Source organism: Zalophus californianus, chromosome 16 (assembly GCF_009762305.2).
Source record: "Zalophus californianus isolate mZalCal1 chromosome 16, mZalCal1.pri.v2, whole genome shotgun sequence".
NCBI lineage: Eukaryota > Metazoa > Chordata > Mammalia > Carnivora > Otariidae > Zalophus > Zalophus californianus.
In genome coordinates this window covers 50,191,540-50,209,595 of record NC_045610.1, presented here as the reverse complement: position 1 = coordinate 50,209,595, position 18,056 = coordinate 50,191,540, and the positions used below count along the sequence as shown (strand labels likewise).

Sequence of the window (18,056 nt, the reverse complement as noted above, 5' to 3'; positions counted from 1 at the left end):
AACTGAGACAAAAAGAGTATAGTAAATTGCTTGAAGTCCCAGGGCAAGTAAGTGGAGGTGGCAGGGCTGGGTTTTGAACCCAGGCATCGTGGCTCCAGAGTTCATGCTCTTAAGCACCATAAAAATGAGGGAAATGGCACAGGAAATGGATGAATTGGCACAGGAAATGAATAAGAAAGAATACAAAGCCCCAAAGAGATTCATGCATATATGGAATATTTGATTCTTGACAAAGGTAGCATTTCAAATAAATGGGGAGGAATATCTCAGTCAATAAATGTTATCAATAACTGGCTAGCTATTTGGGAATAAATTATAAAAAATAGGGTAAGATCCCTGCATTAGCTTTCTACTGTTGCTCTAACAAGTTACCGTAAATTTAGCAGCTTGAAACAATGCAAATTCATTATCTCACAGTTCTATAGGTCGTAAGTCTAAAGAGGCCCAGCTGGTTCCTCTGCTCTGGTATCACAGGGCCAAAAACATGGTGTTGGCTTAGCCTAGACTCTCATTTGGAGGCTCTGGGGGAGCATTTGTTTCTGAGTTCATTCAGGTTTGGGGCACAATTCAGTTTCTTGCAGCTGTAAGGGCTGATGTCCCCATTGCCTTGCTGGCAGTCAGCTGGAGCCTCTCTCAGGCCCTGAAGGCCACCTTATATTGCCCCCTCCAATTTTAATCAGCACCAGTGAACTGGATCCTTCTCACACTTCAAATCTCTCTGCCCTCCCCTTCTGTCACATCTCTTCTGCCTCCAGCCAGAGAAAGTCCTCTGCCCTTAAGTGGTCATGGGTTTAGATTAGGCCTACTCCTTATTTTGAAGTCAGTGATTAGTAACTTTATCTACATTTACAAAGAGAATATATTTTATTTTATTTATTTTTTATGATTTTATTTATTTTTACTTGACACAGAGAGAGAGATAGTGAGAGAGAGAGCACAAGCAAGGGGAGCAGCAGGCAGAGGCAGAGGGAGCAGCAGGCTCCCCGCTGAGCAAGGAGCCCGATGCGGGGCTCGATCCCAGAACCCTGGGATCATGACCTGAGCCGAAGGCAGCTGCTCAACCGACTGAGCCACCCAGGTGCCCCAAGAGAATATATTTTATAATCTTAGGGTAGGGAAGACCTTCCCAGGCAAACTTAGAAACCATAAAGAAAAAATGAAAAATAATGTTCTCAAAAAATTAAAATATTGAATATAAAATCAAAGGAGAAGAAACTGGAAGCATTTGCAATTTATTTATCACACCACTAAGATACAGAATATGTAAGAAAATTAATTTCTATAGGTCAAATTAGAAAAACAAATCGATAGAACAAATTAGCAATGAATGTGATCAAGCAACTCACAGAAATGCAAATACTGGATTTCCACTTAAATAATTCTCTCCAAGTCTGTTTCAAAGTATTAGGGAACTTGGGGTGCCTGGGTGGCTCAGTTGTTGGGCGTCTGCCTTCGGCTCAGGTCATGATCCCAGGGTCCTGGGATCGAGCTCCGCATCAGGCTCTCTGCTCAGCAGGAAGCCTGCTTCTCCCTCTCCCACTCCCCCTGCTTGTGTTCCCTCTCTTGCTGTCTCGCTCTCTGTCAAATAAATAAATAAAAAATCTTTAAAACAAACAAACAAACAAACAAACAAACAAACAAACAAACAAACAAAACCCCCAAGGTATTATGGAACTAACAAGGCAGGGAAGAAGCAAAGGACCAAGATCCTGAAAATGATAGATATTAAGAGAGCTTGTAAGTCTTGGGAATATTTTTATGTAGTGGCCTTTGCCAACTCTAGAGTGGTTGGTAAGAGGCTGAGAAGCTGAACAGATCTTTTAACAGCCTCACAAAAAAAAGCCATGGAGACACAGGCTGCAGTCCAGGTCTCACTAAACAGGAGCACCTGGCAAAATCCCATGCTTTGGGTGGACTTCACACCCTATGAGAAGGAGTGAATTGGAAATAGACCAGCCCTCTCTAAAACTAGCTTCAAATAATCTCAATTCCTGAAAATGGATTAAGGTTATTCAGGATAGCAAGTGCCACTACCTGCCCACCTAGAAGCAAATGTAAATTCTCTCTGGAGGAAATTATCATCATTCTAGGTAGGCTTCAAATATTTCTATGAAGTTCTATACAAAATATCTGGCATTCAATCAAAAATAGCCAGGCTCACAAGAAAGCAAGACAATATGACCAAAAGCCAAGAGAAACAAAGACAATAAAATAAGATCCATGTGAATTCCACATAATGATGATCAGACTTAGACTTTAAAAGAACTGAGATAAATATGTTCAACAAAATAAGAAAAACAGCTGTGAACTTCAGCACAGGACAGGAAACTAAAAAGAAACTAAGTAGAAATTCTAGCTCTGGAAAATATAATAACCCAAATTAAGAATGGGTTTAACAGCAGATTAACCACAGTTAAGGAAAGGAACTAGAAACTGGATTTAAAAAATATCCAGAATAAATACAGAGCACAGGGAACAAAGTTAGAAGGTCTAACATACATATAATTATAGTCCCAAAAAGAGAAGAGAGAGTCAGGCAGACATTAAAATAGAAAATCTGATACTATAACCACTAAGGAAAGTATATACATGATTAATTGAAAATCTTCCAACAAAGAAAACTCTAAGTCCCAATAGCTTCATCTACCATTTTAAGGATGAAATAATATCAGTATTAGACAAACTCCTCCAGGAAACAGATAGAGAACACTCCAATTTGTTTTATGAGGACAGCAAACTTTGATACCAAAATCTAGTAAGAACATTATAGTAGAAGAAAAGTATAGGCTAATCTCACTCATAAACACAGATGTAAAAATCCTAAACAAAATACTGGCAAACCAAAATCCAGCAACAGATAAAAAGGGATAAGTCCTCATAATCAAAAAGGGCTTATTCCAGAAACTCAACACTGATGATTCAATGTTAGAAAACTAATCTATGAAGTTCATAGTATTAGCAGAATGAAGGGCAAAATTCATATGACTGTCTCAAAGGATGGACAAAAGGGCCTTTAAGGAACATCCATTTATAATTTAAAAGTGAAAAACAATCTTTATAAGAATAGAAAGAAACTTCCTTAATATGATAAAGGGAAACTACACAAAAGTCAACTTCATTTCTATATACCAGGAACCAATGGTGAGAAAATAAAATTTTAAAAGTAATACCATTTCAAAAAGCATCATAATATGTAAAATAAATAGGAATAAATTTAACATAAGATGTGTAAGATATCTTTACATAAAATAATAAAAGAATTAAAGAATGCTTAAATAAAGCAGAGGGATATACTATGTTCATGGACTGGGAGACATTAGAAATTGACAAGTTGAGTCTAAAATTTATATAGAAATGCAAAAGGCTATAATGGAAGCTTCATAAAAGCAAGGATTTTTCTTTGCTCATTGATGTCCATCAAGGCCAATTAAGGACCTGATACATAGTAGTTGCTCAGGAAATATTTGTTAAATTGAATTGAAATGTTGAATGCATCACTTAGGAGTTTAGAGAGTTCACCCTGAGCTGTGGCATGTTCTAATTTACCATCTTATTTACCTTCCTCTGTTTACCAACTCAAGCAAAACCTCAAAATCTTCTGAGCCAAATGAAGCATTTGGAATCATTTGGTCTAGGTTTCCAATTTTTTCCCATTCTTTCTGCATGGGCATTCCTTCAAATAAAATCTTAAAGTGGAAGGGTAGAAAAGCGAGATAAATTGCTGCTCTGGTTCTATAGTGGGGGGCCAGGCCTGATGTGCCATCTGTCAGATCCTTTCTGCTGCTGCTGAAAGAACCAAGCTTGACGTAAGCCTGACATCTGAGCCCTTTCTTCTCCACCATGCCTTGCTACCTACCTGAGCCAGGAAGAACCCCCCACATAAGTCTGTCATTGCTAAAACAGTGCAAATCCTCCCATACTTCTTCTTCTTCTTTTTTTTTTTTTGGCTGTTAATGCTTTTAATAGAGTGGGTACAAAATGCATCAGTGAAGAAGAATGTTTTACATACTCATTAGCATGGTGGTGAGTGTAAAATTAGGAATACATCCTTAAACCTCAAAAACTATCAAGTTTTTACCTGCCACCTTTGTTAAAGTTCTAAGTGGTATTGGGGGGCGGGGCCAAAAAAATAAGAGGCTCTTTTCAGCTGTGGTCAAGAAGTCTAATGAAACTGTCTGGCAAGGACCGTGGGATTGTGAAGTTTCCCCAAAAGGGTTTTTAGATGACCATATCACAAATTTGACAAGTATGAACAATAACATATAGGCAAGCTGAGTGGCTTAATAGCTTAAAAGCCTAGAAAGCAGCTACGGTATCTTACCTTAGAGAATTTAAAAACATTATAAATTGCATTTCCTACAGAGAAACCTTTTAAAGCATGGATGTGACTTTTAAGGATACTGAGAAAACATCAAGTTTTCATAAAGCTTCAGTAAACACCCCAAGGCACAAGTGTTCAAAACGGCCTGTTCACTAAAACGTCACTGCATTCTACTTTCAGAGGTATAGGTATGCTATGCTTGCGGTGAGAGGACATTTACTTTATCCTAGTTAAAAGCACCGGGTGTTAAGCTCAGCTTCCCTTTACACAGGATGAGCCAATAACCCTTAAGATAGCAAATAGTTCGAGTACTACGTTTCCAACATGTCTTGCCTTTTGCTCTCTGATTGATTAGTCAGCACTAGGGCTCTTTGACCTGTAGTTCAGAATATTTTGAAAGCAGCTAGGACTACCTTGAACATAGTCTTGAAGCAATTTGGAGTTCTTCTGAAAGCTCACTCGATACTTTAATAATAACATTTAGAAAAGGGAAAAAGACAAAATTTGCAGTAGCTGAATCTCTTTCAAAAGAAGAAAAATAATGTAGAATCTGACATGTAGGTTAAAATGTTTTGTAATTAATGTCCAAAATTGCCAAGATTGTTAATACACATTTTGGTAAGGAAAAAAATATATTGGCGAAGTTAAGTGCTTGTGTGAAATATACTATATATTAAACAGAAGAATCATTTCCACCACCAATGGAAGAAAACCCACAGCAAGGGAAGCATCTAAAGGAGGACAATCAAAAGGTTAGGGAAGCTCACTAGCTTTCGAATACATCAACACACCCTGATTATAGAACTATTTCATTTTTAAAACTACAGTGTTTTAATGTACTTCTAGTAATAATCCAATCTAAGGAGCTGTAGAGGCTTATGAAAAAGACCTGTCCACCAAGATGCTGTGTTTCTAGTGTAGGGCTGAGTTAATACTTCTGTAAGAAGGAACTGATCACCCTCAGCATCAACAAACAGCCTTTTTCTTTTACATTGTAACTCATAATTTGATGACTTATTTCTCTTCACTAGCTCAAAATTAGGTAGGAAAAGGAACTAAGCTGACTGGTCAGACCCAGAAACACAATGATTTGGCAAGCCGCACAGTCACTCGGCCCATGGATGTGTGGTAATTTGCAGTAAAGTTGCTTGACTCGTGTTCCATTCCTTCACATCTGTAGAGGCATTCGATACAACCACTTTTCTTTGTCAACTTGAAGCTGCATACAGGCAAAGAGGTCACAAACTGCTGGGAGGCCGTAATGGTCTTGGGAAAAGTTACGTTCCTCCTGTAGGGGTGAGTTCAGTAATACTTCCTTGGCCTTCTTTCGAAGTAGCCACTTGTCCTCTCCTGAGGATAAATGGCTGAGGTTTCCCATTTTCTTTCCTGGCAAGATCCAGTCAGCTGTGTTAAAGGGACACCAGGAAGTGGCCACGGGGTTCATAAGCTTTTGCTTGCCAGCTCTGTCTTCAGCACTTGGCACTTTGAGACAACCTTCTTTGTATGAGGGTGTGATGAGCCACTCTGACAAAGGACTGTTCCTTATGACTTGGAAGGAATCTGCAATTCTAGAGGGAGCCACTGCCTTTGACGTCTTAGCTTGTTGCATTGCCTCTTTTCTGGAAGGACAGAGCCACACACTCAGGAAATCTATACACTTCTCAGGCTCAGGATTTGGTTCCACAGGCATACCATTTTTGTCTTTTCCTTCTTTCTTCAGAAGCCATTTACACAGAGCTTCCTTCTTACAGTTCTCATCACACACACACTCTGCAAAGCTTGTACAGGGCTCATTGGCTTTGCACACTTCCTCTACTTTATATGGGTCCTGAGGGTTCTGGACAAGCCAATCCTCAGTCATCAGGCTGGGAGTGGACAAGGGTTTCTTGGCCTCTACGTGGTCATTCAGGCACTTCAGATTGCCCAGGTTTTCAATCTCCACACCCTTGGGCTGGTTGCCCCAACAATTGGTACAGGAATCAGGCTTGACAAGCCAATCATTCACACTACAGGGCTCCTGGAACACCTGCAAGAGGAGCTTCCACTTCTCACTGGTTTCACAGCTACCCTTCCCAGGCTTCTCCAGCTTCTGGGATTCCTGAGCAGTCATCAGCCAATCAGAAAGGTCCATCTCATCTTGATCAAAAAGGTCCAGGTCTCCAGCCTTTTCAATTTCAACAGCATAAGAACTGGTAGAAGAATGGCTGTTACACTTTTGGTAAGTTGGTTTTTCAGGAACCTCTTGTTGCTGACTCTTGTAGAGCCAGTTTTCTAAGCCCCTTAGTTTGCCCCAGACATTACTGAAGAAACTGCAGGCTCTGGCAGAAGTCTGACTATTCTCCAAGGTCGGCTTTTGGGTGAGCCAGTCCTGGAGGTTGGTGCTGGGATGTAAGGAGCCTGACGACCACTGGCAGGTTTGCTTCCAAGGAGCCATTCGCTGAGAGAGACAGCTGTGGTGCTGGATGCTGACTTCTGTTCTGGCAATGGGACATAACCTCTTTTCTCCAGGAAAGGCCCAATATTTGATGAATTAGCATGAGCAATCAGGTGCTCAGGAATTTGGATGGTCTGTTGGTCCTGCTGCTGAAGTGTCTCCTCTTTAAGCTGATAGATGAGATCTACCTGCTCATACAGCCATACCTCACGGCTTCGAAGGCATTCCAAGTGATGGCTTATGCAGCTGTGAATCTGGGCTTTGACCTCTTGCAAGTTATCTTTAATTTGCTGTTCAGCTCAGAGAACTCCACCAATAGCAAGCTCCAAGTCCCTCCGTGCATCACAACACCTCAAAAGGGGTTCTCTAGTACTGGCGCAGCCATTCTGGTCCTGTGAGGTACTCATTCTGCTCACTGTTCCAGCTCGAAGCGCCGTGCCCGGCGATCGGATTGGAAGCTTCCTCGGAGACAGACCGGCCCGATCAGGTAAAGGGCCGAAAGGAAGAGTTCTCCTCCTCCCTTACTTCTTAATTAAAATTAGAAAATCTCCTGTCAGAGGGCTTTCTACTCCTACTTCTTGCCTCTTCTCAATAATCCTGAGTGTAAATCTCACATACAAAACCAAAAATGGATCTTTAAATGATGTTTTCCTTTATTATAATAACAGAAGCTCCTAGAGGACAAGATTTCCATGTCAACTCTCTACGCTGAGTGCTGAGAAGGTATTAGATTGTCTGCTTCAAAATAGGTGTCATATTTCATACAATTTTAATCATGCCAATGATGCTCTATTCTTCACTAGTTCTAATTTCTCTGTGATTCAAGAAGTCATTCTTTGCACTCGAACATTTTATGACAGTATTTTCTTCAATTGGAACTGTCCTCGAGTTCTGTATAGAAATCCAAAAGGTTACGTATGTTCAAAGGGCCTTTTAAATTTCTCAATTTTCCTTTGTATAAAAATATCACCTTTCTTTCCTTATTTCTAGTTTAAACAGATACACATCTGAGGCCTCGAAAATACCTGGGCTCTGTCATTTGTTTGACGATAAACAATTTCCATCGCTTCTACCTCCAAATAGCCTCTTTCAACTGGAAGGAGATCTTTTCTGGCTGGATGAGAGCAGAAGAGGAATTGTAAGTAAATGTTAGCTCAGAATACATGATGCCTTCTGAGCGTGACAGGCACAGTAAGTAGTCATCAAACGTTTTTCCCTGTCCCCGTGCTGACTGACTCCCATCCTCTTTTACCATCTCTGTGTTTCTCTCTTCTTGAACTTCCTCTTTTCAGCCATTCACTCAATTCCATGAAGCCAGTGCTCAGCAGATGCCAGAAAAGTAAGCCTTGGCAGGACACTGCTCAGGGATATATTCTCCTTTCTCTCTTCCTGGGAGACTGTATTCTATTACGCGGGTTAATGCTCGTGATCATTCTTGACCACCAATGTAAAAAGGTGGCATAGAGGAAAACTTGGTTTTAAGCTTTTATTCTTGGGTTTTAAGTGCCTCCATAATTTACTGATTTGCAGTAAATCATTTTTGGAATAAAAAAACAATTAAAAAAACCCACTAAAATTCCAGCCAAAACTACCTTAAAGATAAAATTAAACCACAAGAAGGAAGAATGTATTATCACATTACTTCATTACAGGAGTGCAAGATGAGACCCAGCCCCAGGCAGACACAGGCAGGCTTTGAAGCTGGCAGCCCCAGGTCAGAGCCTTTGTGGCCCTCACCCCCTGTCCCCATCGCCCCCCAGTGTTCGCTGCATGGACAAAGAGCCACTTCGACAATGTAGAAAATGCTTTATGGAAAAACACCTGCAATGATGCAGTGGATGCTTTACTGACGCTTGGATTTGATATGTCAGCAAAGCACAGGATTAAAAACATGCCTCCTCTCTCCTCCCTGCAGCACAATCAGCCTGGTGAAGTTAAAAACAAAGGGAATCTCAAGAAAGCCATGATGAAATACAGAGCACATTCATCCCAGAAGAGCTGCTTTGAGTTCTCCTTTAACAACAGCATTGTGATCATTGTGCATAGTTTGTAGTCGAGGTTTTGTGTATAAGTGTTGAGTTGCTTTGCCCCTAAAATCTAGAATTCTACCAGAACTGATTTATAAGGAAAATTTTGATGAGATGTATACTTTAACAAAAATACTCATGTCCCTGACACTGTGTTTCAAGTGTTTTTCAGAAAACAGCGGCAAGTATTCAAATAAACTCTCATTGAGAATAAGATGTGGCCAAAATTAAATGTGGTTCCATCCCTCATAACAACACAAATTTTAGAATGATGCATCATACCAGCTGTCTGGGAACAAATGTATTTTGTTGGCATGGGAACAAAAGAATTAGTCTGAATTTTGTAAATAAACTGTGGTTATTAAAATTACTCGAAACAAGCCAGAATAATAACCATTAAACATGAAAAGTCAATAAAAGTCTTTGAATTTTATTTCTGTTGCAATTATTATTCCTGTTTTCATAATGTGCTTTGGGATAAAACATAGTTTTGAGCTGTTAGTACTTTTAAATAGATTTCACTGCAGATGAGTTAGCCAACAGCAGCGAAGACTGTGAAGTTTTAAAATCCATTATGGAAAACAGAAATTAAAGGCTTGGAAATCTGCAAAAGACCAATTCTTCCTCTTAACAATTGTCATTATTATTGCCTCATTGATTTTCTGTCTACATAGCGTCTTCCTCTGTAGGGCTGCCTGTGACTATAGATTTGTTAGTTACTCTTGATGACTGAGGTGGCTTAAAGACAAGCAGTGCTACCCAATGGAAGCTTTAAATATATTGATGTTGCTTCTCCTAATATCCATGCTACTCCCCCACAGATCACTGGGCTTTGTGGGAGGCAAATAAAGTCTTTGGGAATACAAATGATGATTGTTATAAGGGTGGGCCAGGCAGAAACAGCTAAGGCTCTGCCAGATATGGGTAACATGAGCCCAAAGCCACTGATACTAAAGGGATCCAGTTTTATTCTTAAACCTGGGAGCCTGGGAAGGAAACTGCAGAATGCTAAGTTTATCTGTAGAGAAAATAAAGGACTTGGCTGGTATCCCTCCTGCTTTGTCCTTCTGAGGGCATCTTGTGGAAGAGATTTGCAAGGAAAATCTGCCCTGATTGAGAGAGGAGCAGAAAGGTGGGCTGCATGACATTTGCCACACCATGGATGAACCCAGGGGACAGCAGGCTGAGAGAAATAATGCAGAGAACTCAGAGGCTCTCATCCCTCTGTGGATTTTTAAAAAGACAGAAAAAAGGCGAACTCAGGGAAACAGGGTGGAATGCTGGGTGCTGGGGGCCGCAGAGTGTGGGGGGGGCGGAATGTGGAGATGTTGGGTAAAGGGTGAAGACTGGCAGTTGTTAAGATAGTTCTGGGATCTAGCCTACAGCGCGGCGACTATCGTTTGTAAGGCTGTGTTGTCTCCTTGAAATTTGCCATGAGAGTAGATCTTAAGCATTCTTACCACACACGTACACACACCACAGTAACTACATGAGGTGATGGAAGTGTTAATTAACTTAATTGTGGCAATCATTTCACAATGTATATCATATCATCATGTTGTTTTATGTTTGTTTTAAATATATACAATTTTATTTGTCAATTATACCTCAATAAAGGTAGAAAAAATTACTGAGAAAAAAAGGAAAGGTGGGCTGTGTGGGTAGGGTGCTGTCATTCTGCTTTCTCTTGGTTTTCCCCAACCTACAAACTCTTCTGAGAACCCCAGATAAGCCATGAGATAAGCCATGAGAACACTCAATGATCCCTCTCACCCCAGAGGACAATTATACAAGAATATAGTATTTATTCTAACAAAAGCCTAGACAAGAATATGTTCAGAAAGAGTCTACTTAGCATATGGCTAGGGGTGCAGTATAAAGAATCTGGAGTTACTACCCAAGTTTGGTGGCTTTTGGAACTCTTCATTCTCAGACTCCTTGGGGAGATGCTGCTGCTAATCCCCCCTCCCTCCTTCCTGTCTTCCTTCCATGAATCCCCCGGGTGCCACATGGGCCCAGCACGGGGCCGAATGCTGAGTTATAAGGATGAATATGACACAGTCCCAGCTCAGGGGCCCACCCTCAAAGAAGGCAAACATCTACTGAGCGAGTTTGATGGGAAAACCTTTAACAGAGTTTCACAGAAAGTGTTTAAAGAGCACAGATGAAAGAGGGACATGGAGTGGGCAAGAGAGTTTTAAGGATGAGATTCAGGGCAGCAAGGGCTTTACTGAGCAAGTTGGTGTGATGACAAGCCCTGAGGGGAGTGCCTTGAGATGATACATAGGGCCGTTACCCTCAAGGAGCTTAAAGTCTAGTGGGGAACTCTCTTTGGTTTTCACGACGTTAAATTCAGGTGTACAAGATAGTGACTTGACCATTCATGCCTCTAAAACCCTCCTTATTTCCTCCCCTACTTTTTCTTGTCCATTCATCTGCCCGTGGGCCTCTCGTCTCTTGCCTCTCAGTATCACCCTCATCCTGTGGGCTTTGCTAGATTCCCCCATCAAGAGGATCCAGACATGTATACATTCTTCTTGAGTTCTAGTTCAGATTTTCAATTACATGTCTCCAAATGAATGTCTTGCAGCTAGCCTCTCAGACTCGATATCTCGTGCACAATACACTATTCATCAGCCTAGCAATTCAAAGATGTGGTATTATTCTTTTCTTTTGCCCTCTAAGTCTTTGTGTTCGGTGAATTTCAAGTGAGTCTTCACATCTACTCCTTTCTTTCTACTCCCTTTGACAAGACAGAGTTCGAGCCCTCCTGATCTCTTGTGATTTGTGATGTGAATTTTAGTGCTATACCCTCTGAATTCATCTCTTTTCATCCCCTGTTCATCTCATCTTCTGCTACCAGATTAATCTTTCTAAAGTATAAATGCAGTCATAGAACACTACCCAGTTAAAAGGGCAAAAATCCTCAGTGGCCGACAACTGCTTTCTGACCAATGATGGATTTCCTTAGCACTGCATCCAAGATTAGCCACCAATGCTCCTAACACATAGTGCAGGGCTTGGTAAAGAACAGGTGATTAACACAGGCTTGTTCTTTTTTTGAATGGATGAAATGAGCCCAGCTAACGCTCTGGTCTTATTCTCCTCTTCACTGATGCTACCCTCTGACCAAGATATTAGTCACTATTCCCTGAACCTTCTGAGCCCGCATTCTGCTTCACATCTTCCCTCTTTCTGTTCCAAATGTCTTTCCTCCCTGCTAATGCCTAGGTCACCTGTCCCCTTGTACTCTATGGACAACAGTAATGACACACCTTTCATCTGCATTATGTTTTATACTTTTTGAAGTATTTCTCACACAGTATCTTGTTTTGATGTTCACATCAATCCTGTGGAAGGGTATTATTACTGACATTTTATGAACCTGATATCCAGAAAGGTTAAGTGACTTGCCCAAGAACACATGACCACAGTGACAAAGATTGACCTAGAAGCAGTGGTGCTTCTCTGTTGGATCATACTAGTCCTTGAAGCCTCTCCTTACTCTCCTCCCCATGTCTTGGTAGGGGTCTCTGGGCCAACCTTTGTTCCCTCCTCAAACACACACAATTATCTGTGACTGTCTTGTTCACTAGATTCTCTCCTAAATTAATTGATGTGGTTAGACAGTGAGCTGCTACAAAGCTGTGATTGAAATGTTAAGTGTGACTGGATTTTATATCCAGTATATATTTGCATATATAATATATATTACATGTAATATATATTACACGATTTAGTTTTTGCACTTTTTAATAATCTTCCAATTTTTTTAGTATAGTTGACACACAATGTTCCATTAGTTTCAGGGGTACAAGATAGTGACTTGACAAGTTTATACATTATGCTATGCTCACCACAAGTGTAGCTACCATCTGTTACCATACAATGCTACTATAGTATATTTACTACATTTCTTATGCTGTGCCTTTTATTCCCATGACTTATTCATTCCATAACTGGAAGCCTCTATCTCCCTCCCCCCTGCACCCATTTTGCCCATCCCCCATGCCCCTCCCCATCCCCTGAACAAACCACCAGTTTGTTCTCTGTTATAGGTCTGATTCTGCTTTTTGTTTGTTTATTCATTTGTTTTGTTTTTTTAGGATCCACATAAGTGAAATCATATGGTATTTGTCTTTCTCAGTCTTACTTCACTTAGCATAAAACCCTCTAGGTTCATCCATGTTGTTGCCAATGGCATGATCTCATCACTTTTTATGGCTGTGTAATATTCCACTCTGGGTGTGTGTGTGTGTGTGTGTGTGTGTGTGTGTGTGTGTGTGTGTGTGTGTGTGTACACACACACACACATAGAGAGAGCATTTATTCCATTGTATATATTCCATTTGTATATATTTCATATGGATTCCAATTTCTCTCTTCCTTTCTCACATACTCTCTCTTCTCACATATATAAGTCATATTTTCCTTATCCATTCTTCTACTGATTGACACTTACGTTGCTCCCATATCTTGGCTATTGTAAATAATGCTGCAATAAACATAGGGGGGCATTTATCCTTTTGAATTAGTATTTTTGTTTTCTTTAGGTAAATACCCAGAAGTAGAATTACTGCATTATATGGTAATTCTATTTTTAATTGTTTGAGGAACCTCCACACTATTCTCCTGAGTGGCTGCTCTAGTTTGCATTCCCACCAACAGTGCATGAGGGTTCCTTTTTCTCCACATCCTTGCCACACTTGTTATTTCTTGTCTTTTTGCTTCCAGCCATTCTGACAGGTGTGAGGTAATATCTTATTGTGGTCTGATTTGCAGTTCCCTGATGATGAGTGATGTTGAGCATCTTTTCATGTGTCTGATGGCCATCTGGATGTCTTCTTTGGAGAAATGTCTATTCAGGTCCTCTGCCCATTTTTTAATGAGATGGCTTGGGTTATTTTGGTGTTGAGTCGTATAAGTTCTTTATATATTTTGGATGTGAGCCATTATAGGATATATCATTTGCAAATAGCTTTTCCCATTCAGTAGGTTGTCTTTGCTCTATATTTTAAGACAATTTATGAATTACTTGTGTCAGCGCAGTCCAGACCCTTCATGCCTGGGCACACCAGATACGACTGGAACTAAACCAGCTGGCTGCCCCAAAATGCTAGCCATAAAACCAGACAGGCTCTCCAAGGGCAGTCCCAGGCAACAAGATGAGGTAGGGGCCCACGTGCTCCATGAGAAGCTGGCAGAAGTACTACTCTCCCCCGCCACCCTTGCCCCAACCGTTCAGCAAGGACCTGGTACCCTTGAAGATCACAGGCTCCTGAAACCACTGCCTGCCTCCAAGCCGTGCCTGGGGAGGTGGACCCTACCCTTTTACCAGCTAGAGATCTTTCCGTCCCTTGCCCTTGGGGAAGAGGGACAGCAGTACCAATGTGCGTGTTCTTTCTGCATCTTTTGAGTTTGAGCCTCTATGCCAGTTAGGAGAAAAAAAAAAACCCTCCTTTAAATTCCATGCCTGGAGTCCCTTTTACACATATGTTCTCTGCTCTACTCGACTATAAGCTCCTTGAGGACAAGAACTATGACTTATTCATCTTTGTGTCTTCTCAGTACTGATCACTGCCTGGCATAATATGCCTATCAAAAGAATGAAACGTTGTGCAAAAAAAAGTATGACCCTGCGAGTGAAATGCGCATTATGCTTTATTTATTGGATCTTGAAGGTATTGTTTTTTTTACTAACTTATTTAAAATCATCTTCTGAGAAACTGTGTAACCAATGTAATCAAAGCTACTCATACTTTCAAAACTTAAGATACTCAGGTCAAAGGAGGGGTTTTGTCCCATGTATGTTATTGTCAGACATTGTTTGGGGACTTTGTGATAAATATTGCTTTGTATAGTGTTAAAAATACCAAGTAAGATGTTAGACTATTTCTTTTCTTCCCTCTCTTTTCTGTAATTTATCAGACCAAATTATCTTGGCCAGGGCTAGCAAATTACTCAGTGTCATTGCAAACAATGAAATCTTATCTGCTCCCATGAATGAGATTTAGTTTTACACATATCTGAACCTAAGAGATGCGTGGCATTTATCCATTTTACAGAGTGCTCCATATAATGGAAAATAATTTCCTGCGAGTGACCACCTAGCACACAGGTGGGAGCAGTCCTACCCTAGGCCCATCACTACCACGTTAGGGATTCCCTTCCTTTTCTGATGGCTTCGTTTCCTTGCACATTGAGGAAGTTCGCTCAGAGTTCTGATCCCCTTTTCTTGCTCGATCTAATCTAGAATTCGAAATTTATTAACTCCTGGTATGGAGAAAAATAAGGATGATTTTTAAATTACTTTGTTACTTGTGGATTATAGGAAACGTGCTTCTATAGGGCTGACTTAGAAAATTAGTATTCTTCTCATTTTATTTGTGTTATGTTGAAGGTGCATCAGAGCACATTAACCCTTTGGAACTATGGGTGAACAAGCCTTCTTTGGTGACTCCGTTGACTGCAGCCCCCGGGGTGAGGGGAGAGGTGATGGCGCGCAGGCAAGGGGTGGACAGCAAGAATACCACCCATCAAGACCTGATGAGAAGCAGCTTTTTGTTTTTAATTAAAAACATAACTTTCAAAATGCCTCATTCATTTTTTGTTTTTATAGACTCAAAACACAGGAATTTTTCTTAAATGAAAAACAGAAACAGTTTAAACTTTTTTTTTTTTTAAGCAAGCAAGTTAAAAAAGGAAGGCCAGGAAATTGTCTTTTGTAATTCTGCCAGTCTCAATTTTGATTCTTTGTGCAACGAGTATCAGGATAATAATATTTGGTCGAAAAGAAAGAGAAGAAAGTTCCAAGAAGCTGTTCTGATTATTTGATAGGCTGATGTCAGGCTGGCTACTGGTCCTACAGTTGCTTTGACAGATGCAAAAAAGAAAACGCTACACAACAATTTTGACAATTGAAATATCCTAAGTAAGCTCATCTATAAGGAGACCCTACAAAATGTCCATGGTGATACTTGTAATTATTTTTGACTATTTCCATTAGTGTCACAAGTTGAAAGGGGGCCATGGGTCAAATTTAGATAAAACCAAACTTAAATTAAGGGAAAGATAGAGGAATAGGATTTATTATGTGCCCATTATTTGCTCTTGAGTTTTGCTGAAACAATTGGCATCGAATCCTAGCCACACCCTAGGATCTTGTGGAAAGAATTCAACATTTTATGGTTGCAATGATTACGAAATACTCAGTTTTACCCATGGGTATTTCCTGACATTTCTCTGGTAAACTGTAGCCCTAACAGAAGATATCAGGAATTAGTGCAAGACATAGTCTAAAAAGCCATTGTCACTACAAAGATGAAAGCAACTTTGATGATCAAAAAGAAGTCAATAAAAAAAGACAGAAAATGGCCCCTGAATCCTTCCCTATTGTTCATTTGGGATTTCTTAATTTCCCTACTCTCAATATATTATGGAATTTTCTGTGTGAAGTTTTGCCACGAATTAGAGTGATGTCAACAAAATTCTACCTTAAGTCATATTTTATCACAAATTGGAGGAGCCCCAGGAGGGAGCACCATTTCCTGCCTTTAAGCAGCTGGTCTTCTAGTTCTGAGCATCTCAGACGGAGTGAGCTCAGCCGCCCTTCCGCGACAAGCAGGCATATGTGGGCTGCAGCTGAACACTACGCCGCCGTCCCATGAGCCGTCGTCATCTGCAGCCAAATCTGCTCGGCTGTGGTCGCCTTTGCTCCTTGCTGCGCTCTGCCCACGGAGGGTTAGCGGCATTTGCCACCGTACCAGGTATCTGCAACCATTCGTCACTGCTGTGCAGCCTTTTTATTCACCAGAAATGTCATGGAAGAAGGAAGGGTTCAGAATTCAGATACATCCGGCTTTGAATCCACTTCCACTAGTCACTACTTATGTGAGCTTGGACGAGTTACTCAGCCTCTCCGGGTTTTAGCGTGCCCTCGGTGAAACGAGGATGACAGTCTGGCCCAATGTGGTTATCATCACGACAAGGGAACCACCGTGTGTATCGCATCTCGGACAGTGTCTGTCACCCTCGTGCCTTTGATCGAGTGTAGCTATTATTAAATGTTTCATCCTAGTATCATCTTACATTGTGATCCTGTTATTGACTGTACATTAGGCTCTAGGAAATTCATGTATATCCATGTATGTGCACATACATACATACTCAGGCATATTGTATAAGACATGATATATACATAGATACATGGCATGTATGTTACACAGGATACAGATCGGAGAGTAGGAAGGAATTATGGGAGGTCAAGTCAATTCACTAATAGGTAATATTCAGCATCTACTAGATGCTCACGTTTGCCATTTTGTGCAATCCCCTACCTCAGTTCCTGTTTGTCAACATCTGCAAAGATGAAAAAAGTTTCCCTCTTAGCCGTACTTCAGTGTTTACTCTTCCCACAAGGTCTTAATTATCTAACCTAATGTTTCTACGAGACAACTGAAGTGTGAGAATCTGTCAATACCTATGGCACCTTCCGTGCACAAAGGCTGGTGGCACTTAGGAGAACGTTAGCAACCCTCTACCCAATGGCTGGGGAAAATGCGTTTATCAAAGGTTTCATCAAGACTCACAATCTCTATCGATAACGTTGTTGACTTTTTAGTTTAAGCTGTCAAAATTACCACAAAGAATAATTCACTATAACCAGAAGAACTGGATGAAAATAATCCTGTCATTTAAAAACAAAATAGGTCATTAGCTACCGTCACAGCCAGATTATTCTGGTTATTTTAGACTTATTTCATCAACATAATGGAAAGCGGGGGGAAAAGTAAAGTTCAAAAGAAAATCTGGTTGGGCGCCTGGGTGGCTCAGTTGGTTGAGCGACTGCCTTCGGCTCAGGTCATGATCCTGGAGTCCCGGGATCGAGTCCCGCATCGGGCTCCCTGCTCCGCGGGGAGTCTGCTTCTCCCTCTGACCCTCCCCCCTCTCATGTGCTCTCTCTCTCTCTCATTCTCGCTCTCTCAAATAAATAAATAAAATCTTAAAAAAAAAAAAGAAAGAAAATCTGGTTTACGTGAGTACGAGGATGTCCATACATCTGCGTGTGATGACGTGGCAGCCACTGCCGGCTGCATACTCAGCATCCATTTCCCCCCTTCTTGGTCCAGGCCATCCTTCCTCTCCTAGTCCCTCACCAGTAGGTGCATCCCGATCGGTCTAGGCTAGTTTGGGCCTCTGAGTCCTCTTGCCAGGGATTGGACAGGCCAGGCTGAGCACGTGACCGGTTCTGGCCGATGAGATGTGAAGGGAGGCA

General features: G+C 41.0%; 2 protein-coding genes across 6 annotated transcripts in view; both read right to left on the bottom strand.

Moving 5' to 3' along the window:
- CEP112 (centrosomal protein 112) overlaps positions 1-18,056 on the bottom strand; it is a 437,815-nt gene that overhangs the window by 27,503 nt on the left and 392,256 nt on the right. The window lies entirely within an intron of this gene.
- On the bottom strand, positions 4,868-17,949 carry LOC113939798 (nuclear receptor coactivator 4-like). The gene is given in 3 exon segments (XM_035724665.1): positions 4,868-6,709; positions 6,712-6,943; positions 17,938-17,949. Coding segments are annotated over 3 exon segments (1,464 nt in total). The 3' UTR covers positions 4,868-5,489.